We start from the raw sequence: 26611 nt of genomic DNA, 5'->3' as shown, positions 1-26611 counted from the left end.
TTTAATTGAGTTGAGCTTTCAATCGCTAGTGTTTTGCACTAATTTTGTGTTTTATGCCTTGTAGGGATGATTCCGAGTTATGTAGATATTGTGGAACTAATTTGAGTTATTTGGAGCTTTGAGGTCTGAGTAAAATCCCAAAGGAATAATTCGGGATCGTGTTCGGGGGTCGAGGATCACTGCTGGACGTCAAAATTCAAGGAAGAATCAACTACTGAAAAATATACACTAGTGCGACGCAACAATGTAAATTTATGTCAGAAATAGGCAAAGTTTAGAGGCCACCCAGGTGCGCGAGCATGCAAGTTAGGCAGAATACTGTCCAAAGTGCACGGCCATATGCGCGAGCACACTCCTGGTGCGCGGTTGTGCACGTCCAATGCCGGAAAGTGACGTATTTCGCATAGGAAAAGGTGTTTTCGCTTGGGGCCCGATCCTACTTGGTATATATACATGAAAAAATATTAGTTTCTTGACTTTTGACACATCTAAGACCTTAGGAGGCTAAGGAGGAGTTGGAGAAGCAAGAACACAAGGAATTCATCATTAAATCCTAACTCAAGACAAAAGTTTGGATCATTTTATGTTTTTCTTTACTTTAAACATATTTGTGATGAATTACTCCTTATCTATGGAGTAGTTCTCTTTAAAGTTTGATGGATTTGGTATATTGATATTTGTTTGTAGATTATAACTTTAGTTTTTATGTAGTGAATCATTTTGGATGATTTGATTGTTGCTTCTAAATTCACATGTTCATGTAATGGAGAAAGGCATAACTTGTGATATCGTTGCATTATCTTGTTTGTTGAGTTCATTAATTCTTCTTAATAATCGAAAATGGCTAGTTAAATTATTGGTTAACCCTAGTTAGGAGGATATTCGAGAGAGGTTCTCCTAAAGACCAATCCACTATGAATTCTTGCATATCTTCACTAAGCTTAAATTGGTTCATATTGTGAGGTTAAGACTTAATCGAGAGAGGAGTTTCTACTAAACGTTTGAACTAATAATTGAGTGAATTCGAGAGACTCACTTGAACATTAGAAGTGAATTAACTAGAGTTAAATCCCAGACATTTATCTTGCATCTATCCAATCAATCGCTATTTTCTCTCATTGATATCTTCCTTGCTTACTTTTATTCGAGTGTCATTTGTCAATAAGTTAGACTCTTAGTTAATTGTAGTTTTTAATCACATAATTCTCAATAGTTGATCATCTTGGATAGCAACCAAGCTATAAACTACGAAAATACTATTTAACTCCAATCCCTGTGGATATATATTACTATATTCGACTAGCGAGCATATTTAAGTGTGTGTTTTCTTCTCATGAAGTGTTTCCCACACAAAGTTAGGGGAGATACTTACCATTCAAAGAACCTAAACCGATACTCTATAATGACCTTCTCGTGTGAAATAACCTCCGTACGGCTCAAATCTGGCCAAAATAACTTCAAATCAACAATAAAAACCATAGGAAACAACTCTAGATAATAAAGCTTCGATTTTTAATGAAAACTAAAATGTCAACCCCGGGCTCGCACCTCGGAACCCGACCAATTTCATAAAATTCAAACATCCCAATACGAGTTCAACCATACCAAATTATCCAATTCCGACATCCAAACGTCCTTCAAATCATCATTTTACATTTTTGAAAGTTTACACAAAATTCTTATTTTTCTCCAACTCAAACCACTAATTTAGTGATAAAAATAAATATGCAATCATGAAATGTAATCAAATACGGTTAAAGAAATTTTACTCCAATCCAAAACGTGTAGAACCCCTCCAAAATCTCCCAAAACTGAGATCTACAACTCAAGATATGATAAAAATGGTCAACCCTCGAGATATAAACATTCTGCCCAACACTTCCGCTTTTGCGGACCAAAAATGCGCACCTGTGGTTTCCACTAACCGGACCTCGCGCTTGCGCAAAAGGGGTTGCACCTGCGACACTGCAGAAGTGCCCAAATGAACTGTAGAAGCGAAATCCTGTGCATCTGCGATCACTAAGCCGCAGAAGCGACCATCGCACATGCGTGCCCTAAATCCACATAAGCGAAGCTCCCGCCCAGGCCTCAACGTTGCAAAAGCGACACAAAATGTGCAGAAGCGGCCCCGCACATGCACTCCAAAATGCGCAGATGCGACGTACCAGAATCAGACTTTCCCATAAACATGGAAACCATCTGCAACGCGTCCGAGACACACCTGTGGGCCCCGGGATCCCATCCGAACATACCAACAAGTTCTATAACATAACACGGACCTGCTCTAGGCCTCAAATTATATCAAAAAATATCAAAACTATGAATCGCACCTAAAATCGAACTTAATGAACTTACGAAGTTTCAACTTTTACAACTCGCGCCGAAACATAACAAATTAACCCGGAATGACGTCAAATTTTGCATGCAAGTTTCGAATGACACAATGGAGCTATACCGACTTCCAGAATCAAAATTCAAACCCACTATCAACAAAGTCAACTCCCGGTCAAACCTCTCAGCCTTCCAAACCTTCAACTTTCCAATTTTTGCCAAAATGCTTCAAATTAACCTACGGACCTCCAAATCTAAATCCGGACACACGCCTAAGTCCAAATACAGATCTATTGGAATCATCAAACTACTATTCCGGAGTCTTCTACAGAAAAGTCAAACTCTGATAAACTCTTTTCACTTAAGCTTGTAAAACAAGAATTGTTCTTCCAAATCTATCTCGAATCATCCGAAAAACAGAACTCGACCACACACGCAAGTCATAATACATAATACAAAATTGCTCGAGACCTTAAGTCATCGAATGAGATGCAGGTTCTCAAAACGACCGGTCGGGTTGTTACAGGATTGCTCATCTCCATCCATAGATGTAAATCAATTGACCAAACCACGTTAATTATTTGTGTCTCATTTGGTATATTTCTCTTTTGTTGTCTGATTTATCGTTGTTCAAGATTTACTTTATTATCTTTCACATGATACCTCATTATTTTGATCCTAACAAGAAGTATCCGAGCAAGGTTCAAGACGGGTTCATCTTGGTGGGTTTAGTTCTAGCCATAATCTATTTGACGGTAATCATGATATTTGTTTGAGAAATTTGACCGGAGTGTTATTCAAGTTGAGACAAACTTTGTGGTGGAGATTTGGAGATACGACATATTGAAGGTTATGTGAATAAGGCGGATCAAGTTATTTTGTCGGGAAATTCAGGCCAAGGGAGAGAATTGTTAGGTATTTGTCCTGATTTTCTTACCATATTTGGTTTTCCTATTCCTTGAAGGAAAGGGCAACATACTTACCAAAATTGATTTTTCCTTCTTTTAGAAGGAAACTATAAATCTCTCATATTTGGCTAGTCCCTTTTCTTGGAGGAAAATAATTGGACTTATATAAATTAAGGATCCTTCTTTTTCATTCAGTAACATCCACAATGTAGCCATATGGGGTTTGAGAGCCTTGTTTAGGGAAAGAACTTTTCGGGACAAGTTTTAGTGTGCCACTTGAGTTTGCCTCTTTGTGAGATTGTTCTATCGATAATTTGTACTCTTTTATATAGTGGATTGCTCATCTCCATCCATAGATGTAGGTCAATTGACTGAACCATGTTAAATATTTGTGTATCTTTTGGTATGTTTCTTTTTTGTTGTCTGATTTATCGTCGTTCAAGGTTTGCTTTACTAGTTTTCGCATGATACCTGATTATTTCGATCCTAACATTCCCTTCATCGAGGTTACTTGAAATCCAAGTATCTCAAATAATTTGAAAACATTGTTAGATAAATTAGAGGAAAATTGTGTGAGAAGACATGTTTTATTGGGAGAGGAATTCTTAAACTTTTTTACTTGATTTTTTCACTACAAAAGAACCCTTTTTATAAGCGAACGACTTAACGTTTAAGAAGAGTTAAGAGTTAGGTGACTCTTTATTTTCTCTAAGAACCAAAGGTTAAGATGTGTTTTTAACAAAATAAGGAATCAAAAGAACATGATCTTTCAATAACGAATTAATAACCAATTACAGAAAAAATCACGTGCTATTGTACACTGGGGCGGATCCACCTCGCAATTTGCGGATTCACATGAACTCAATAATTTTTGTCCAAACAGCATAAACGTGTTCGAAAAATTCACTAAATATCTATAAATGATTGAATGTAAATTCAGCTACTATTGAAAATTTACTTAAGGTCGTTGTATAAACCCATAAACATTAAATTCTAGATCCGCCTCTGAGTGTACATTCGCTTTTTCACGTTAACCGTGGCAAGTGGATCGTTGTTTTTAATGCCTGTTTGCATCTCAATATTACTCAGTTTCAGTAGAGTTATTTGCAGTTTATTTCACTTCCCTAATCATACTTGTGCAGTATTGCTCCAGTTTTAGATTGGTTTCGAGCATCTTGAACTAACGCAGATTTATCAATTCTAGTTCCATCTCGTTTAGTAGTTAAAGAGTGTTTTAAGTTATATACATGTTTAGTGTAATGATTTTTACATTATCAGGTTATCTTTACCTATTGTAGTACATAATCTATATTATTTTTAACGTTACAAATCATATAATGTAAAGAGACTTACCTGGAGATATCTTTTGGATGACTTGATAGCGTAAAATATTTTTTAGTGTATATAACTTAAACTGTACAAAGATCAAATACAAAAACAACCCCTCTAATTTGACACTAATGTCCACTTTAATATCTCAACTGAGACTTGTTCTTATTAGACAGTCAATTTGTATCTGTTAGACCTCCCATGACAAGTGATGTGTGGCTATAATTCTATATTTTAGTACATTATTTGCCTTATATTTTATATGATTTAATGATAAACTATACTTTAATTGCGCATAATGGAGTCTATTTTATGTGTAGGTGAATTGGAGATGAAAGTAGAGCAAAAGGAATACTTAAAGTCGAAAGTGTACTCGAAAACAGTTGAAAAAAAGAAAGAAAGAAGTGAGCAGCCTACAAATGAGAAAGCTGGCGAAGCCAGGCTTAGAGTGGGCATTAGAGCAGGCTGGGCGAGCCTTTTAGCTCGCGTGGGAGCAGGGTAGGCGAGGGGTAACGCGAGATCCACCATGCGTTGAAGCTGGCGACGCCAGGTCTGGTGCGAGCTTCAGCTCGCGTGAAGTCTTGCGAGGCCAGGTCTGAGGCGCGCACATTCCGAACTTTGAAGGCTTATTTCATCTCCTGATTTGACTAGGACTTGGCCTACTCGTTTAGGTCTTTTCCTACACATATAAATAGACCTAAAACGCCACTTTTGAAGGACCTTTTTGGAATTGGAGGCAAGGATAGCTCGTGGAACAACCGTTGGGAGCTAGACTCATTGATTTCTACATCCCTTTATCCTTACTTTGTAATTCAATTATGCAAAATATTTCAGATATTGTTACTATGAGTATGAGTAGCTAAACTCCTAATCTAGGGTTTTGATGGAACCTATTGGAGGATGATTTTTCTGTTACGTTAATATAGATTTATCGTAGTATTTTCTCTGTTTGTTCAACTATAATATTATTGTGGTTGATTAAAGGGCCCTCAATTAGCTGTGCCTATTTAGTATGTATTACTCGGGAGAGAGTGCATAGTTAGGTAGTTGTTGAACAACATCACTCCTAACGTATATGAGGGATCAATAAAAAGGGTTTAAAGGTGGGATTAGGGATAACGAAACCTTGGTGCGATCCGAGTGAGCCGTGCTTAATGCTAGCTAGCATAATTCAGGAAACTATATCTAGTAAATTGTGGTAATTACTCGGGAGAGAGTTACGACAGCCAGAGTGCTCATGATCGATAGAGAAGACTTAGGCAAATTTATAGAAAATGTAGCGGAAAAGATTCCAACAATAGGGGAAATCACAACCTTAGATCATTCCAATTCTTGTCTACAACCATTATTAGTTAGTTATTAATTGTTGCATTTTCATTACGTAACATTTAGTTAGTAAACATCAAAATTATCACTTAAATATTTCTGAAGATTGATTGCGTGAGTTCGTACGAGTCTAGTAGCTGTGTTTGATAGGTTAATTCCCTGTGGGATTCGACTCCGGACTTATTAGCCGAAATATATTTGCAACGACTGCTTAGTTCTTTTTATAAGTCATAGTTGGGCGTGATCAAATTTTGGCGTCGTTGCTGGGGAATTGACGGAATTATTAAGTGCAGCTAAAAGAAGTGCTACAATTCTTAGTGTAGTCAATTTTCTTTATTTTAAACCAAATACTAGTCTTGGGTGTTACAGGTGCATGCCTAGGAACTCCTCGAGAACTGGTGAATGGCTCGAAGCATTATCATATTCTGAGAAAGTTTTCAAGACACTAAATCGTGCAAACAAGAAAGGCAAACTGCAACAAAACTCGACAGACCAAATCGAACTAGCCATGGATGACATAATAGAAAATCCAATCAACAACATAAAAAATGTGAATGAACCATACAATCAGGGTGTAGTGCCTCTTGTACTAGAAGCAACATTATATGATTGGGCACAACCCACAACCCACAATCTGGAAACCGCAATTGCAGTCCCTTAGATACAAGCAGAATCATTTCAAATCACAAACAATACGCTAGATTTGTTGCATAACAAGGGATTGTTCTCAAGGTCATACATTAAAGATCCTAAGCAACATCTGAAGAATTTCCTGTCGATATGTGTCACGCAAAGGCAACCTAATGTGACACCGGAAGTAATAAAGTTGTTGTTGTTTCCATTCTCGGTGACAAGAGAAGCTCAGATTTGGCTTAATTCACTCCCCATAAATTCCATCACTACTTGGGAGGAATTAGTCAAGCAATTTTTGAACAAGTTCTACCCACCCAATAAAATTGCCAAACAAATTGATGATATATTGAGCTTCAGGCAGAGACCGACAGAATCACTACAAGAAACGTGGGAGAGGTTCAAGGGTATGCTGGTTAATTGTCCACATCATGGCATTCCAGATTAGATATTGGGGCAGAGGTTCTATATGGGACTGGCAGACGGCTTAAAGGCCAATATTGATGCTTCAGCAGGTGAAGCATTTTTGAGCAAAACATTCAGAGAATGCAAGATCCTACTTGATAAGATGGCTCAAAACTCAGGATGGATGACAAGAGACTCTACGATCACTCCTGTAGTTCACTCAGTGGCTTTGGACCCAAACTACTCCATAGCTAAAAATATGGCAACTCTAATGACGCAAATGAGTATCCTCACCAAAGAGATCGATGAATCAGGGCAGAAGCAACAGGTACACATAATTGACGCAACTAATGAGGGCTTATGTACACCATGCATTAACCAATCTTATGTATGCTCGTGGAGTGCGGAAGGTGACAACCAGCACTATCAGGAAGATATGAACTATGTTGCCAACTATGGGGGACATAGGCAAGGTGGTCAGAATTGGGGACAACATAATCAACAATATAGACCAGCACAACAGCAGTACAATAACAACAACAATCTTGGAGCTATGCAACCACAGGGTCAAGTGGTGCCTTACCAAAGGCAACATAGTTACAAGCAGCAAAATCAGTAGCTGGCTTATCAACAACCTCAACAATAATAGATTGTGAGACAAGATGATTGGTTTGCTGAACTTAAGGGAATGCTGGACAGCAACAACTGAATGCTGCAACAATTGATTGGGTCTACTGGAAAAATGCAAGAGAGAGTGGACTCACATGAATCAGCGATAAAGGGTATTGAGATTCAATTAGGACAGATTTCTATGGCTCTAAAGAATCTTCCCCAAGGAACGTTACCTGCAGACACACAAGTCAATCCAAACGATCAGAGCCTGAAATAGCTTATGGAAGTGAGTCTACAAAATGGTAGAGACCTAGATCTGGAGCAAGAGATTGCTCGCGAAAGCCGACCTACTGAAACGCTTGTGCTAGTACCCATTGAGATAGATGATTCAACAGGGTTAATTGAGGTGGCAGTATAACATGCACAAGAGAGCACAAGCAAAGAAAAAGAGGTTGTGAAAGAGACTGAGGTAGCGCAAGAAACGACAGTAGAAGCAGTGCCTGAGTAAGATAAAACTCAAATCACAGGAAAGAAGCGACCTCCAACACCATTCCCGCATAGATTCGCCAAATTTCAGAAGGACGAGCAATATAAGAAATTCATGAAGATATTGAAACAAATACAGGTGAGCATTCCACTTATTGATGCGTTGCGGGAGATGCCCGGGTATGCCAAAATGATGAAAGATTTAATGTCTCGCAAATTCGACTTCCAAGACCTGTCCACTGTTATATTGACACAGACCTGTAGTGCAGTCATAACGAGACCAATAACTGAGAAGTTGTCAGACCCAGGGAGTTTCACAATCCCATGCACGATAGGCAGCTATGCTTTTGCTAAAGCATTGTGTGATTTAGGGGTAAGCATAAACTTGATGCCCTTGGCTATCTACAAAAGGTTAGGCATTGGAATTATATGTGGCGACCAAGTGAATTTGCTAACTGCTCTCTAATAGAAGCCGTGGATGTAATTTTGGAGGAGGAAGATGAGACCTTGAATGCTAAAGACCCTCTAGCAGCATATCTCATGAACTTAGATGAAGTAAATGGAGAGGATTTGGCAGAGTGGGTGCTGGCTCTTGAAGGCCAATAGTTTTGGAAAAGAGAGCTCGAATTTGAGCCTTTACACTTAGAAGAAGGAAAACTTCCTCTAGCTAAACCATCGTTAGAAGAGCCACCAAAGTTGGAACTGAAGCCACTACCACCTCATCTCAAGTATGCTTTCTTGGGACCTAACTCAACTTTACATGTTATTGTCTCATCTGGTTTGTTAGATGTGCAGAAAGAACAGCTTTTGCAGGTATTGAGTGGGTGCAAAACTGCAATTGGTTGGACCATTGCAGACATTAACGGTATCAGCCCGGCCTTCTGTATGCATAAGATTCTACTGGAAGATGGCCACAAACCTTCCAGAGAACATCAAAGAAGGCTGAACCCCAATATGAAGGAAGTTGTAAAAAGGGAGGTGATAAAATGGTTAGATGCGGGGATCATTTTCCTCATCTCCGACAACAACTGGATCAGCCCAGTCCAATGTGTGCCTAAGAAAGATGGGATGATTGTAGTGGAAAACGAGAACAATGAGTTGATATCAACAAGAACAGTCACGGGATGGCAAATTTGTATGGACTACAGAAGATTGAACAAGGCCACCCAAAAAGACCATTTTCCTATGTCGTTCATTGATCAAATGCTAGATAGATTGGCTGGGAAGTCCCACATTTGCTTTATGGATGGATACTCAGGGTATAATCAAATCTTCATTACCCCGGAAGATAGAGAGAAAACATCATTCACCTGTCCATATGGCGTCTACGCCTTCCGGGGGATGCCGTTCGGCCTATGCAATGTACCCGCCACATTTCAAAGGTGCATGATGGCCATCTTCACTGATATGGTAGAGGACATCATGGAGGTATTTATGGATGATTTCTCGGTGGTGGGAGACTCATTCGATGATTGCCTAAGGAATTTGAAAAGAGTGTTGAAAAAATGTGTCGAGACTAATCTGGTACTCAATTGGGAAAAGTGCCATTTCATAGTACATGAAGGTATAGTCTTGGGCACCTAGTGTCGAGTAAAGGCATTAAGGTAGATCGTGCAAAGGTTGATGTGATCGAAAAGCTTCCACCACCCACTTATGTCAAAGCAATAAGAAGTTTCCTTGGCCACACCGGGTTCTATAGACGATTTATGTTTTCTGATGACTGCATGCTAGCTTTTGAGGAATTGAAGAAGGGGTTGGTGAAAGCATCTATCATGGTTGCACCTGATTAGGAGCAACCATTTGAGCTGATGTGTGATGCAAGGGACTATGCTGTGGGAGCAGTGCTTGGGCAGCACAAAGACAAAGTCATGCATCCAATATATTACGCAAGTAGAACTTTGAGTGGTGCCCAACTAAATTACACAGTGACCGAGAAGGAGATACTAGCAGTGGTGTTCGCATTTGACAAATTCAGGTCATACCTGATAGGCTCGCAGGTAATTGTTTATACTGACCATGGTGCTCTCAGGTACCTCATTGATAAGAAGGAGTCAAAGCTGCACCTGATTCGATGGGTGCTACTGCTTCAAGAATTTGACATGGGAAATTCGTTACCGAAAGGGAACGGAGAACCAAATGGCTGATCACTTGTCTAGGCTAGAAGGAGCCGAAGAGAAGGTTGAGGTGGAAGAGATTGTGGAGACTTTTCCGGATGAACAACTACTAGCCACGAGTCTTGAGGTAGCGCCATGGTATGCAGACATTGCAAACTACCTGGCAAATGGTATTGTTCTCTGTGACCTTTCCTCTATTCAAAAGCAAAAGTTCTTTCGTGACTGTCGCATGTATTATTGGGATGAGCCTTATCTGTTCAGGATTTGTGTTGATAACATGATCCAGAGATGTATCCTCGAGATAGACCAATCTTCTATTTTGCAGGCTTGTCACGCGTCACCATATGGTGGCCATTTCGGGGGAGTAAGGACAACTGCGAAAGTGCTGGAGTCGGGCTTCTACTGGCCTACATTGTTCAAACATGCACACTTATAGGTGACAGGTTGTGATGAATGCTAACAAACTAGGAATATTTCCCACCGACATGAGATGCCTATGAACCCAATTCAGGAGGTAGAAGTGTTTGATGTATAAGGAATCGATTTCATGGGGCCTTTCGTCAGCTCATATGGCAACAAGTACATACTCGTAGCTGTGAACTACGTGTCAAAATCCGTGGAGGCTGTAGCGCTCCCTACAAATGATGCAAAGAAGGGTAATTGGGTTTTTGAGAAAGAATATATTCACCCGATTTGGCACTCCAATGGCAATAATCAGTGACGGAGGCACTCACTTCTATAATCGAGCCTTCGCAAAGTTGTTAGAAAAGTATGATGTATGCCACAAGTTTGCCACCCCATATCATCCACAAACGAGTGGCCAAGTGGAAGTTTCGAACAAAGAGATAAAGAGCGTTTAGACAAAGACTGTGAATGCTACAAGAACAGATTGGGCGAGAAAGTTAGATGATGCACTATAGGCCTATCGTACCTCTTTCAAAACTCTGATTGGCATGTCCTCGTATAAATTGGTGTTTGGGAAGGTGTGTCACTTACCAGTAGAGTTGGAGCATAGAGCTTTATGGGCACTGAGGCAGCTGAATCTAGATATAGAAGCTGCTGATACAAGTAGAGTCACAGAGTTGCACGAGGTTGATGAGTTTCGCTACCACGCTTTTGAGAGCACAAGACTATACAAGGAGAGAATGAAGATGATGCATGATAAAAATATTCTTGAGCGGAATTTTAAACCCGGAGATATGGTATTGCTATACAATTCAAGACTGAGGTTATTTTCGGGCAAATTAAAGTCAAAATGGTCAGGAGCATTTCGTGTGGTAGAGATTCACCCTATTGGTGACGTAGAGATTGCTGCGGAAAATGACTCTTGCACGTTTAGAGTCAATGGGAACATGTTAAAACATTATTTGGACATGAATGATGCGAAAGTAGTGTCGGTGACTCATCTGCTGGAGCCACAAATGTTGAGCGAGCCTTAAGTGCGATTACCTACATCGTGCCGCGATGTTAAATCAGACGCTTCATGGGAGGCAACCCATTGTAATGTTGCATTCGTCATGCTGTGACATTAACTAAGGCGCTCGTTGGGAGGCAACCCAATTCGTATTTAATTTTTAGTGTAGTTAGAATTTTTCTTTTCGTTTTTAGGTACTAACAAGTTTGCAGGTGATTTTGGCATGACATACGGAGCACTGTGCGTCGCTTGAAGGAAACCTGGCATGGGAGTAACAGACGATAGAGCTCACCTCATATGGGTTTGGACGAGCTGAAGCTCACGTTATATCTAGCTTTGCAAGGGAAAAGGATAGGTGGTTCAAGCAATAAGCCTCGCGCAGCAAGCCCTCTAGCTCACGTCTGACCTCGCATCGCGAGGATTAGGGCGAGGTAAAAATGCAGGCGTCGCCAGGTAAGTATTTGTCGGGCTTATTTTAATTTTTGTTCCCTTATTTGCTTCTAACTCCCTCACTTAAATGCCTAAAGCAAAACAAAAACACGAAACCCTAACCTAAAACACTTCACTCCTCACAAAACACTCACGCAGATACACTGCCCTCACACACTCACGCAACACTGCCATCCCCCCCCCTCCCAACTCCATTGAGGTCAAGCAAGTTTCTCCTATTTCCTTCACTTGCAACAACAGTACCAAGGCAAATTCTTCCTCTTAAAGCATCTAAGGTATGATTTTTATCTCCTTCCTTTGTAATTTTGAGTTGGATGAAGGTATGAAATTAGACATAAAATTTGGGGGTTGTTCTTCATTGTAATAATGTGTTTGTGTGTCCCAACCCCATGAACCCCATAGGAATGGTGTTGCTATTGTATGAGCACGTGGTAAAATAGAACGCCCAAGCCGATTTGGGAGGGTGAGGCAACCCCTCACCACTACAAGCACTCCCATGGCACTAGTGCATGCTACGTGTTCGCTATAACGCCTCAATGGCATTTCTTGTCCCTATTGGAGCCCGAGTCTCCGGGATTAATAGACTAGTGTTATGTGGTCGTGCACCATGTTAAAAGCTTAAGTGTGGGGTGCCTCACTGGTAGCCTAATGCTTCGAAATTGGAGGAAGCACCTATCTGTTATTATTTGATTCTCATGATTAAGAAAATACGAGGTGAAGTCTGTGTAACCTCGGAAATTTGGGCAAGACCATGTATGTCATATCGTAATGCAGTTTTAACTGATTGATGATTACTTGTATAGGAACAAATATGCCTCCGAGAAAAGACACCGGCAAAGGAAAGGCTACTTCCACTGCTCCGGCTAAAGCAAAGGCGACCTCCGCACCTCCCCTAAAGAAGAGAAAAGGGGGAGAAGCTACCTCCAGTCAATGTGAAGGAGCACAAGTTATGGCAGCTATAGCAGCCATGCGGACACAACCCCAAGGCCAACGGGAGTTTGGCATCAGAAGCATACCCCCGCATACTAAGAATTAGTACAGACGATGTAGGCCTAAACATGTACATCCGGAAGCCACTATCCATGAGCGTCGACTGCAAGAAATGTACCAGGCTATTTGGAAGGGCATCCATGATTGGGGTTGAGCTATGTCTTTAAGAACATAGGGGATATTAATCTCAATCTAGTGCGGGAATTATATGCAGGTTTGATCCACAGGATACCGAACAGCTGGTGCTGATTCGTGGACGGTTGATAAACCTTTCAGCCACAGCCATATGTAACTTTTTAGGTGCTCCAGATGTTCCTATGGAGCCATTGGACTACTTCATTTGCCATCCTACATATAGAGAGTTGAGACACACGTTATGTGGTGTCAATTCTACGGCAGCGTGGATCTGTGATAAGAAAACAAATCGGCACAAGAAGTTCCCCAAAAAGAAGATGAGGGAAGAGACTCAAGTTTGGTTGAAACTGATTAATGCATGGCTCCTACAGTGCAATCATGACACGCTCATTAGCCGAGAGAGGACTTGTGTGCTCTACTTCCTCATGAGGGGTCAAAGGGTGAATGTAGGTCATCTAATCCGCTACCAAATGTCTTCGGTAAGAACGAGTAAGAAGGTCGATCGAATGCCATTTGCTAATATTTTGACTCAGTACTTAAGACACGAGGAGGTTAAGGAGGAGACAGAGTTTGACCACAGCATTGATCAGCCCATACGACAGACGGACATTACTAGCATCCGGGTGAAGGAAGAGACTTCCATGCCATCATTGACAGGTGCCGAGCACAATGCTTGTGATGATAGTTTTATGGCCCATTTCTATGGGATAATGGATTTGCAGCTGAGGATAGGGGGTCGACCGACTACTTTAGCGGAGAGGGACATATTGGAGGAGCGGTTCCCGCTCAACGCTCATGCTCAGCAACTGGTTGGGCTAGGTGATGGATACAGACTTCCAGATGACGAGGACATTAACACACCTGAGCAGTCCGAGGCTGAGTCGGACCAGTCAGGCGATGAGGACGATGATGATAAGGAGGAGGACGCACAGGAAGAAGTGTGGGCAGCCTCAGAGGATGAGGGCGACGATGCAGCATGACCAGGGAGTTTTTTTCTTTTTTTCCTTACGCCCTACTCATTTTTCTTGTTTTATCATTTTATGCATGCACTAAGGACAGTGCATGATCTAAGTGTGGGGTGGGGTATAAATATTATTTTTTCTTAGTTATTTGTTCTTTTTTTAGCAAATGTCATCTTTGTTTTAGTTGATTGTTGTAATTATTAGCTTAGTTAATTGTTTTAGTTATTTGTTTTTAGTTTGAAAAACAAATATAGAAAAATTGGACTCTACTCTTTCCGACGATGGATCTCCTAGACAGTTTTCTTGAGGGAAGTAAGTCTAAAGAAAAACAAACCAAAAAGATTTTCTTGTAGGTAGTGTAGTAATTCCTCCTTGGTTTTTCTTTGGGTCGCGATTCTTTCCAAGGGCTTTTAGTTGAACCGGGTGTAGTTAGTTTTAATGTTTAGGAGTAGGAACCACGGGGCTATGCATTTAATTGCAGAAATATCTCTTAGCTTTGTTATGCCTTGAGAATAGTTAGTACTATGGTTGTGACGCTTAGGCTCGGTTTTTAACTCTAGTATAAGTACCTTAAATCATAGATTCTTAATTTTGCTTAACTGCTTGGATTGGAGTGTCACGATGAATCCAATCCTGAGTGAGTTATGTGTCATGTCTGTGTGAGGTTTGTATGTATTCTGTGCACTACATTTGATGTCTAGAACTTGCCCCGTGTATGTGCAAAGCGAAATAGTAGTCTTGTTCAGTCTGGGAAGTAATATAGGCATTTCTTTGTTAAGCCAGATATATAGTGTACCCACCTAAATGTTATGTATCGTAGTTAACTCCTTTGGGCCTATAATCCTGTTTCTTTGGTAACCACATTACAAGTCGTACGCCTTTGTTTGAATTGCCCATAAATTTGAACCTTGTCACCTCTCATGAGCACTTGACTTGTGATGAATTATATAAAAGTTAAAGTGTGGGGTGGTGTGTTGGCTTTTGAGTAAAACAATTGAAATAAGGAGAAAGGTGCATTGTCTTGGAAAAAAAGATTTCAATAAAAGCCATTTGAAGAGAAAGAAAAAGAAATGATAATAGTGTATTGTAAGAAAAATAATTCTTGATGATGGTGGCCAGTGATATACTTGTGCTTAAAGAGTATGGGGTAATATAATTTGAAGTGATGGTGGAATTTTGGGTTTGACATAAGTATGGGCTGTAGTATTAAAGTATATGTATTAAAGTGCTTAAGGGAGGTGTAGTCACTCATATCCAATTGTATCCTACCCGAGTCGCAACCTACATTACAATCAATTAAAGTCCTACTTGATCTTAGACTGGATGAGATTGATTAGTAGAGTATTACACTACGGGCAAGCCTATGGTGTATCATTTGTGGCATATAAATGTTATTTCTGAGAGCGGGTGAATTTTTCCTATCTTGAGTTCTTACATTCCTAAAATTCATTGTGTGTGGAACTAAGCTGTTGTTGGGTGAGGGCACGTGATTCGTAAAGAAAAGGTAATGTCATTGACCTCCATGTTAGAGTAAGTAAGTGAATTGTGAATAAGGCATGGTATTTGTGTGTCAAATCTTGAGGCGAGGATGTTACACCTTTGTGCTAATACTATTTTAAAGATTTTTGGTATGATGAGTTAAGGGAATTGCTTAAAAACGTTGCGTATATAGGTGTAGTTTGATTGCTCGAGGACGAGGAATGTTTAAGTGTGTGGTATTGATGTGTGGCTATAATTCTGTATTTTAGTACTATATTTGCCTTGCATTTTATATACTTTAATAATAAACTACACTTTAATTGTGCGTAATGGAGTCTATTTTATGTGTAGGTGAATTGGAGATGAAAGTAGAGCAAAAGGAATACTTAAAGTCTAAAGTATGCTCGAAAACAGTTGAAAAGAAGAAAGAAAGAAGTGAGCAGCCTACAAATGAGAAAGCTGGCGAAGCCAGGCCTAAAGTGCGCATTAGAGCAGGTTGGACAAGCCTTTTAGCTAGCGTGGGAGCAGGCTAGGCGAGGGGTAACGCGAGATCTACCAGGCGTTTAAGCTGGCGACACCAGGTCTGGGGCGAGCTTCAACTCGCGTGAAGCCTCGCGAGGCCAGGTCTGAGGCGCGCACATTCCGAACTTTGAAGGCTTATTTCATCTCCTGGTTTGACTAGGACTTGGCTTACGCGTTTAGGTTTTTTCCTACACATATAAATAGACCTAAACCGCCACTTTTGAAGGACGTTTTTGGAATTGGAGGCAAGGATAGCTCGTGGAACAACAGTTGGGAGCTAGACTCATTGATTTCTACATTCCTTTATCCTTACTTTGTAATTCAATTATGCAAAATATTTCGGATATTGTTACTATGAGTATGGGTAGCTAAACTCCTAATCTAGGGTTTTGATGGAACCTATTGGAGGATGATTTTCCTATTATGTTAATATAGATTTACCGTAGTATTTTCTCTGTTTGTTTAACTATAATATTATTGTGGTTGATTAAAGGGCCCCCAATTGGCTGTGCCTATTTAGTATGTATTACTCGGGAGAGAGTATATAGTTAGGTAGTTGTTGAACAATATCACTTCTAATGTATATGAGGGATCAATACGAAGTGTTTAAAGGTGGGATTAGGGATAACGAAACCTTGATGCGATCCGAGTGAGCCGTGCTTAATGCCAGCTAGCATAATTCGGGAGAGTATGTCTAGTAAATTATGGTAATTACTCGGGAGAGAGTTACAGCAGTTAGAGCGTTCATGATCGATAGAGAAGACTTAAGCAAATTTATAGAAAACGTAGCGGAAAAAATTCCGACAATAGGGGAAATCACAACCTTAGATTATTCCATTTCTTGTCTACAACCGTTAGTAGTTAGTTATTAATTGTTGCATTTTCATTCCGTAATATTTAGTTAGTAAACATCCAAATTGTTACTTAAATAATTGCGTGAGTTCGTACGAGTCTAGTAGTTATGTTTGATAGGTTAATTCCCTGTGGGATTCGACTCCGGACTTATTAGCCGGAATATTTTGCAACGACTGCTTAGTCCTTTTTATAAGGCATAGTTGGGCGTGATCAACAAGCCAGCACAAAAAATAGAATGCGTGAAGTTTACATGTACTGACCTGGCAAAAATAACGAATGAAAACATGCAATGTGGCTTTTGAGTTAAAAAAAAACTACCTTTGAGCAGGCTTCTTGCTCTGAAACAAAGTCCTTTTCTTTGTATAGAAAAGGCAATATCCAAGCAAGCTATGAAAAACAAAGAAAAGTTGTGGAAAAACCCATAGAAATATTTGTTGAGATTGAAGGGTAAGAAAAGGAGTTTGTAAAGTTTGGTCTAAATAAACCCCATTCACGTTACTGCATTCTTTTGATCGGATTCAAGGCCAGTATATTTCCAAAGAGACCAATTGGAATACCAAGGAAAATTTAGTCTTTCGGTCAAAAAACAACGACGATGAAGGCGTGTAAGTGCACTATTTCGCGGTGGAGATTGTAATTTTCCATAAATTTCTCATTTGTCGCTCAACGACGACCTTGCTTTTTTTTTTTTTTTTTGAGGAGCGACGAATAGAATGATATTTTTGTTCCAATTTTTGCCTCTTTTTCTTCCTCTGAATCAAACTTTTCCTTGCCATCAGTGTTTTGAAGAGAAGATTGAAAAAACGTGAAAGAGGTGTCATGATGATGTTCATGAAGTAGATGGTTGAGGCAGTGACGGAGTCAGAATTTTTACTAAATAGGATCAAGAAATAAAGAAGTATAAACCTATAAAGAACCCATGGAGAGTCAATATATCATATATATATATATATATATATTTTTTTTTTACTTAGATACACAGAATAATTTTCTAGCGAAAGAGTGTAAATTGATATCCCATGAATAGATGTGGCTCCGCCGGTGTACGGAGGTGTGAGCTATGCAGTGGAGAAAAACAGGGAAGACAAGATGTTTGTATTTTTTTTTAAGCCAGGTAAGTCTGATATGAATTATTCAGGCGCTTAACTACACGTGAGAATCACTATTTTGTGCATGTCAACGTCTTGTGTGCCACGGAGACTTTACTGGATAAATCCAAAAACTCAAAAAAAATCAAAAAACTCGAGAAAAATCAAGATTGAAAAACTCGATTTTATTGGTTTATTTTGGTTTATAGATTTAAAAGCCAGGCACCATTGATTTAATTTGATAATTAAAAAATTCGAACCAACCCGACCTGTACCCATAATGAGAATCACTATTTTTGTGGATGTCAGCGTCTCGTGTTTAATAGGTATATTTGGTGTGTAATAGAGTATCTAATAGGTGCAAAGGATAGTCAAGATGGCAAAATGAATTGATGCCAACTTTATTCGTTTACGATATTTATATCAAATTGATAAGATGGTACTCTCTTGGAACTAAAAATATATAGATATATAAGCTAGTTCTCTTGCAATGAAGAATCCAAATGCGAAATAGCAGATTTTCGACGAGAATAATAGTCTTCAACTGGTCACTCTACCCCTCTACTTACTTTCCATTTTAACTTTTAATCGCTTATCTAAAAAGTTGAATTAATTTCATCGTTTGTTCACCGAACTTTATCTATCGTATAGTAAAGTCACTTGTTAGTACTTAAAATTCACTTCTTTGTGCATATAAATAATATACTTTTTAAACTTGTGAAGTGATTTCTCAAGAGCACAAGAACCCAACAAATAAAAACAAAAAAAATCCCGTAATAAATAATAAAGGAAACACTAAGTTATAGAAATTTGGAAGGGTTAAGGAATAGGAAAAAAGAACAAGAAGAAGAACATGAGAGGAAGGTTACACATAAGAGATAAAATTTTATTAACGTATGATGACGTCTTTTATTTTAAGATCGATTATTGTATCGAAATACAAAGTCATTCATGACTTCTTTTATTACTTTTACAAAGCACAAAAGACGAAGAAAAGGGTAAAAGACAAAGAAAAACGTTAAAATCACAAGAACACACTAATGCATATGATAGGAATTTGTAGTAGAGTTTTTCTACTAAGTTGCTCAGACTCTCCAAACTTTCTTTGGGTGCGTGTCGGATCCTTCAAAAATAGTTCATTTTTGAAAGATCTAACACGAGTGCGATATCATTTTGAAGAGTCCGTGCAACATAGGTTTTCTGTCACTCGACTATCGCACCTCACACACGTGGCCACCATATAGCTCTGAGTATTTACAAGCACAACAAATCCAGCAATCACTGCAATTACTGTCCGAAGTACAAGATCTAATACAAGTATTCAGTTGTGGGAGCAATCTCTTCGTAAGTCCTGAAAAAACATGATCAACATCTGGTGTAGCTATGACTTGTTTCTTTGAGAATCTCGGCACATTGACTGAAAAATTTCACCATCATAATTATTAGAATTAAATAACCATCGGCATATAATATGAAAAATCAATATGGAAACATCATATAATGAAACATATGGGTACACATTAATGAATTCATATGAAATATGCACAAATTCACAGATATGTATCTATATACATATTAATTAACAAACACAATATAATTATAAGTGTAATATATAGATAAATAAAGATGGATACTAACTAGTGGTTGCCATGACAAAAATAACTATAATGAAACAAAGCTTCGGCAACGCCATGCTATAAACAATATTTCACGCTTTATGATAGTTTTTGTATCTATTACTGTTCAAAGAAATAGTTGCTCCTTTCTTTCACGCCTAATTTATAGGCTTCTGGATAAAGAACTACCTTTCTAGCATGTATTATAGTTGCTAATTTTTAAAATTATTATTTTCCTTATTTCTATGCTTAATCTTGATTATGATGGCCTCCCTTTTTTTTTTATCGATGCAAGCTATAATTTAATGTCCCATTTACTCCCTTGTCTTTCGGAAAACGAAAATACATTAAATATACTTTAGAATATACTATTTGACTAGGAAGTATTTTATAATGAAACGTGCTTTTAGTTTTTTTTTCTTTTTAAATTGAAGGGTTGACTTGATGTCAGATCCACTTTTATCTCAGAATGCATGTTAGAATTAAAGATGATCCCAGTCCAAAGCATTTTATACTATGCATATGGCTATTAAAATTTTCTATTAAGCTACGCATTGTTCCCTCGGTTAATGGAAACTGTAGATATTTTCTTTTGTAATTGTACACATTTTCGTGTTGGGATTTATGTAGGGAATTAGTATTTACAATCAAATGGAATATATATTACTGGACCTTACTTGGTAGCCCCAGTTCAGCCCGAGGCTAGGGCAGCAATTTCAATAGCTCAGGCTCGAAAGGTACAAGAAGTACCAACGTTCTACTTTCAGTGGCTTGGCGTCAGAGGATGCCTAGGATTTTCTTGAGGAGTGCCACTGTATCCTCCGTACTATGGGTATTGCGGAGTCTAGTGGGGTTGCTTTCACTACGTTCCAACTTAAAGGAGCGACCTATCAGTGGTGGCGAGCATATGAGTTGGGTAGTCCGGCAGAGGTAGCTTCACTCACTTGGACTCAGTTCTCAGATATGTTCTTGAGGGAGTATGTTCCCAGAGTCTCAGAGATGCATGGCGCACAGAGTTTGAGGAGTTGCGCCAGGGTTCTATAACCGTGTCGGAGTATGCAGTTCAGTTCAATGATTTGACTAGATATGCACCAGCCTTGGTTGCTACTATTAGAGAACGGGTCCGTCAATTTATCGAGGGGCTAAACCCCAGTATCAGATTTAGCATGGCCCGAGAGTTGGAGATGAACATTGCATACTAACAGGTAGTGGGGATTTCTAGGAGATTGGAGGGCATGCCGACTCGAGAGAGAGAGAGGACAGAGAGGCCAAGAAGTCTCGAGAGTCCGACACTTATAGTGGTACTCGTGCCCAAGCTGCAGCTCGTCAGGGTATGGGCTATGTGAGTCGCCCTGTTCATTCAGCATTTCCAATTGCCAGCGGTATTCCGGCCATTCCTAGGCCCAATGCTCCCTATTATGCACCGCCATTGTCTAGTGTACCTCCTACACGGGGTGCTTTCAGCGGTCAGTCCATCCGATCAGGCCCGAGCCAGCCACAACAGCCACGTCCTCCGAAAGCTTGTTTTTAGTGTGGTGACACTCGTCATATGATGAGGGATTGCCCCAGACTCAGGCGGGGTGCACCTCCAATGAGCACTCAGGCACCGCGTGCTCCACCGGGTCCTCACGCTATGGTTACAGCACCAGCTACCACTCCACCTGCACAACCATTTCGAGGTGGAGGTGGAGTAGGTAGAGGTTGTCCTAGGGGGAGGCCATGCTAGATATTATGCCCTTCCTGCTAAGACAAAGGCAGTTGCATCCGATTCTGTCATCACAGGTATTGTTCCGGTCTGTCATAGAGATACATCAGTGTTATTTGATCTAGACTCCACTTATTCCTATGTGTCATCTTATTTTGCTTCGTATTTGGGTGTATCCCGTGATTCTTTGAGTTCTCCTGTTTATGTGTCTACGCCTGGGGAGTAACTATTGTTGTTGACCATGTGTATCGGTCGTGTTTGGTTGTTCTAGTGATTTTGAGACCAGAGCCAATTTATTGTTGGTATGGTGGATTTTGATGTTATTTTGGGCATGGACTGGTTGTAGCCCTATCATGCTATTCTTGATCTTCACGCCAAGATGGTGACGTTGGCTATGCCAGGTCTACCGCAGTTAGAGTAGAGAGGCACCTTAGATTATATTCCTAGTAGGGTTGTTTCATTTCTAAAGATTTAGAGGATGGTTGAGAAGGGGTGTAATGCTTATTTAGCTTTCATGAGGGATATCAGTGTTGATACTCCTACCGTGGAGTCAGTTCTGGTAGTGAGGGATTATCTAGATGTATTTTTGGAGGATATTTCGGGCATGTCGCCGGACAGGGATATCGACTTTGGTATTGATTTATTATCGGGAACTCAGCACATTTCTATTCTACCCTATCGTATGGCCCCAACAGAGTTTAGAGAGTTAAAGGAGCAGTTGCAGGAGTTACTCGATAAGGGCGTCATTCAGCCCAGTGTGTCGCTTTGGGGTGCTCCTGTCTTATTTGTAAAGAAGAAGGATGGTTCTATACGAATGTGTATTGATTATCACTAGTTGAACAAGGTTACAATGAAGAACATGTATCCATTGCCACGTATTGATGACTTATTTGATCATCTTCAGGGTGTTCTCTAAGATTGACTTGCATTCAAGCTATCATCAGTTAAAGATTCTGGAGCCAGATATCCCGAAGACTGCCTTTAGGACTCGGTATGGTCATTACGAATTCCTTGTGATGTCTTTTGGGCTGACCAACGCCCCAGCAACATTCATGCACTTGATGATCAGTGTATTTTAGCCATATCTTTACTCATTCATCATTGTGTTTATTGACGACATTCTGGTGAACTCCTGGAGCCGGGAGGATCATGAGCAATACCTGGGGACTGTGCTTCGGACTTTGAGAGAAAAGAAGTTATATGCAAAATTTTTGAAGTGTGAATTCTAGCTAGATTCAGTGGCATTTTGGGTCATGTAGTATCGAGTAAGGGGATCAAGGTAGATTCGAAGAAGCACAGAGTTGGCCCAGACCGTTCTCAGCTACGAAGATCCGAAGTTTTCTTGGCTTGATGGGAATTACCGTCGATTTGTAGAGGGTTTCTCGTCTATTGTAACACCTATGACCAGGCTGACCCAGAAGGGTGCTCCGTTCAAGTGGACCGAGGAGTGTAAGGAGATCTTTCAAAAGCTCAAGACTACTTTGACTATAGCCCCAGTGTTGGTATTGCCTACTGGTTTGGGGTCCTATATGGTGTATTGTGATGTATCGCGCATTGGTCTCGATGTAGTGTTGATGCAGGACGGTAGGATAATTACCTACGCGTCTAGACAACTGAAGGTGCATGAGAAGAACTATTTTGTCCACGACCTCGATTTAGCTGCTGCTTTTCATGCCTTGAAGATCCGGCGGCACTACTTGTATGGTGTCCTTTATGAGGTCTACGCCGATCACCATAGTCTACAGCATCTGTTCAAACAGAAGTATCTTAATTTGCGGTAGCTGAGGTGGTTGAAGTTGTTTAACGACTATGATATCACCATTCTATATCATCCCGGGAAGGCCAATGTGGTGGCTGATGCCTTGAGTCGCAAGGCATAGAGTTTGGGTAGCTTAGCATATCTACCGATAGCAGAGAGGCCATTAACCTCGGATGTTCAGGCCTTGGCCAACCAGTTTGTTAGATTGAATGTTTCCGAGTCGAGCCAAGTTTTGGCTTGTGTGGTTTCTCAGTCTTCTCTTTATGATCATATCAGATAGCGTCAGTATGATGACCCCCATATGCTTGTCCTTAAGGACACGGTGCAACACAGTGATGCCAATGAGGTCACTATTGGAGATGATGGTGTATTACGATTGAACGTGTAACGACCCGACCGGTCGATTTAGTAATTAGCGCCCTGTTCGGCGGCTTAAGGTCTCGAGAAGCTTCATAATATGTATTAAGACTTGCGTGTGTGGTCGAGATTGGTTTTCAGATGATTCGAGATTTAATTGAAACAAACAATTCTTATTTTTGAAGATTAAATGAAAAGAGTTGACCGGAATTTGACTTTTATGTAGACGACTTCAAAATGGCGTTTTGATGATTTAAATAGATTCGTATGGTGATTTTGGACTTAGATGTGTGTACAGATTTGGATTTGGAGGTCCATAGGGTAATTTGATGCATTTTGGCAAAAGTTGGAAAAGTTGAAGTTCTAGAAGGTTGAGAGGTTTGACCGAGAGCTGACCTTGGTGATATCGGGGTCAAAATACGATTCGAGAGTTCGATTAGCTCTGTTATGCCATTTGTAACTAGCATGCAAATTTGGCATCATTCCGGGTTGATTTGCTATGTTTCGGCACGAGTTTTAGAAATTAGAAGATTTGAAAATTTATAAATTCGATTCGTGGTGCGTGTTATGTTATAGGACTTGTAGGTATGTTCGGACGGGGTCATCAGGGACTCGGGTGAGTTTTGGACGAGCTTCGGATAATTGGAGCATTTTTGGGGGAGGCTGGCTTGGGCTGAGTTTTGGTATGGCTCACCTGCGGACCACTGGCGCAAGTGCTGGTCACAGGTGCAAAGATGAAGACGCATAAGCGAGCAAGGCCGGGCTTGACAGTCTTTGCAGATGCGGAAATTGGTGCACATATGCGGCTCCGCAAAAGCAAAGTATTGTACGTAGAGGCGAGCTGGAGCGCATAAGCGATTTAGGCATGCGCACATGCAGTTTCGCAGAAGCGGAAGCATGTCCGCAGGAGCGAGAGGGCAGCTGGGCAGTGGACTTCACATGCACGACTATTTTGTCGCAAAAATGACGTCGCAGAAACGGCTAATTATGTTGCAGGTGCGATCAGGCCTGGGCAAACTCTATATTGTCGAGGGGTTTTGGGGATTTATTCATTTTTGGAGTTGTAGACCTCGGTTTTGGGAGATTGTTCGTGGGGTTTTCATGTAATTCATTGGGATAAGTGTTATCTACCCTAATCTTGTTATATTTCATGAATCCATTGCTATTTTCATCATTTAATTAGTGAATTAAGTTGGAAATTTGGAAAAAATTTGTAGAAATCGTTCAAAATGTAAAATGATGATTTGAAGGGCGAATTGATATCAGAATTTGGTAATTCTTGTGTGGTTGGACTCGTTATCGAATAGGTGTTCGGATTTTTATAATTTTTGTCGGGTTCCGAGGTGCTGGCCTGGGGTTTGACTTTTGGGTTGACTTTTAGTTCTTGTTAAAGATTGAAGCTTTATTATCCGAAATTGTTTTCTATGAGTTTTATTTATGAATTGAAATTATTTTGGTTAGATTTGAGCTGTCCGGAAGTTGTTTCACGCAAGAAGCGACACACGATGTGAAGTCTAGCTTCTTTGAGGTAAGTATCTTGCCTAACTTTGTGTGAGGGAACTTCCCCTTAGGATTCGAGTCTTTTGTGCTAATTGTGTCATGAGAAAACTGAGTACGCGATATGACGAGTACGTGCCCAGACTTATTTGTGAAAATTTGACCTTCTAGTACTCTTAGGTTCTTATGTATATTAAATATAAAGTTGTTTTGTCATGTTAAATTCAGCATTTACTAAATTCACCCTTACGTGCCTTAATTGGAAGTAATTTCTTCATGTTCTACCCTTATTGCCGATTAAACTCTATGTGCCTTAACTGAAGTTGTTGCCTCTTTTATCATCATGCTATCTTTCCGTAATTTCTTAACCTTAATTGAAATCATTGTTATCTTTTCGCAATTTCTTAAACCTTAAGTGAAATCATTATTATCTCTTTCGTAATTGCTTAGACTTAATTGAAGTTTGTTACCCCTTTCATAGTTGAAGTACTCTTATTTGGGGTTATTATTATCGCTTGTCTTTGATTGTTGTTTTCCTTAGCATACTATTAATTGTTTTCCTCCTTGTTGCACTATTTGCTCAGCTCTGTGTAGCTAATCTTGCTATGCTGGTCGTTGCTTCAAACTTCATTGCTGCTTCTGTTACACTGTACATTTCGTGGTGATCGTTGCTTATGTGTCATTCATTGACTCTACTCTTATTTGTTGACTGAATTATGGTAGAACACTTGCACAAGCATACACGTAGTTAAATCACCGATATCGGTTTTAAAACGTGAATCCTAATGACATTAACCATTATACGTACTCTTTTCTTGCTTTCTGTGTGAGGATTATTCTATTGGCACGTGAGTCGTTCGTGCGGTTATGGGTTGTAATGTGGACACAAGATGCCAAGTGATTAGGGTTCATGAATTGGGACCCTTGAGCTGTGATTTTGAGGTTCGGTACCTCGTGGAAATGCTTGAACAAATTTGGCGTGAAAGCGGTTGTTCTCATTGGGTTGATACTGGTTTTCCCTTTATTTGGTTTCCCCGGACTTAGATTGTAATTAGTTACTCTGCAACATTATTACTTGATTGCTTCATGTGGAATATTGTTGTTACTAGTGTATCATTGCAAGTACTTTCTTGTATTCCTTATCCTGCTTAGTTTTATATTAATATTTTTTCTCTGCTAGTTCATCTACACACTTGTTCAGGTTGTATAGTCCAGTAGGTATCTTGACGATCCCTCGTCACTACTCCACCGAGGTTAGTCTTGATACTTACTGGGTACCACTGTGGTGTACTCATACTAACTTTCTGCACATTTTTCTGCAAATCTGGGTGCCTCGTTTGTTGTTGATTATTAGATAACTGGACGAGCTGTGGAGACTCAAGGTACACCTACCGTCATGTTCGCAGGCCACAGAGTCACCTTCTGATATTTTCATTGTACTATTTAATTCCATCCGAATAGTAGCATTTAGGGATTTTCTATCAAACTTAGTTGAGCTTACGACTTGTACTACCGGTTTTGGTAATTATAATTTGTATAATATTTTTATCTCGTATTTTTCATTAGATGGTTGAATTATTCTAATTATTTAGTAAGTGTTAGGCTTACCTGGTCTTAGAGACTAGGTGCCATCATGACATC

The 26611-nt window shown here is 39.9% G+C and overlaps 1 protein-coding gene, 1 long non-coding RNA gene and 1 other non-coding gene across 3 annotated transcripts; 1 reads left to right on the top strand and 2 right to left on the bottom strand.

Moving 5' to 3' along the window:
* Positions 1-6855: 6855 nt before the first annotated feature.
* LOC117281685 (small nucleolar RNA R71) lies at positions 6856-6962 on the bottom strand. Its single transcript, XR_004512318.1, has one exon. It is a non-coding gene; the product is annotated as a small nucleolar RNA R71 (small nucleolar RNA).
* Positions 6963-11094: 4132 nt separating this feature from the next.
* Positions 11095-11580, top strand: LOC138891724 (uncharacterized). Its single transcript, XM_070175477.1, has one exon. The coding sequence runs from the start codon at positions 11095-11097 to the stop codon at positions 11578-11580; it is 486 nt and encodes a 161-aa protein (XP_070031578.1).
* A 7325-nt stretch (positions 11581-18905) lies between these two features.
* LOC108948667 (uncharacterized) lies at positions 18906-19786 on the bottom strand. Its single transcript, XR_001973412.2, has 2 exons — positions 19675-19786; positions 18906-19453 (listed from the first exon to the last, which is right to left on the bottom strand). It is a non-coding gene; the product is annotated as an uncharacterized lncRNA (long non-coding RNA).
* Positions 19787-26611: the final 6825 nt, after the last annotated feature.

Source organism: Nicotiana tomentosiformis, chromosome 5 (genome assembly GCF_000390325.3).
Source record: "Nicotiana tomentosiformis chromosome 5, ASM39032v3, whole genome shotgun sequence".
Taxonomy (NCBI): Eukaryota; Viridiplantae; Streptophyta; class Magnoliopsida; order Solanales; family Solanaceae; genus Nicotiana; species Nicotiana tomentosiformis.
Note: the sequence above shows the minus strand (reverse complement) of the source record. Positions and strands in the feature narration are given on the sequence as shown.

Coding starts and splice junctions, on each gene's coding strand:
- LOC138891724 (XM_070175477.1), top strand. CDS start 11,095: ATGTCCTCGTATAAATTGGTGTTTGGGAAGGTGTGTCACTTACCAGTA.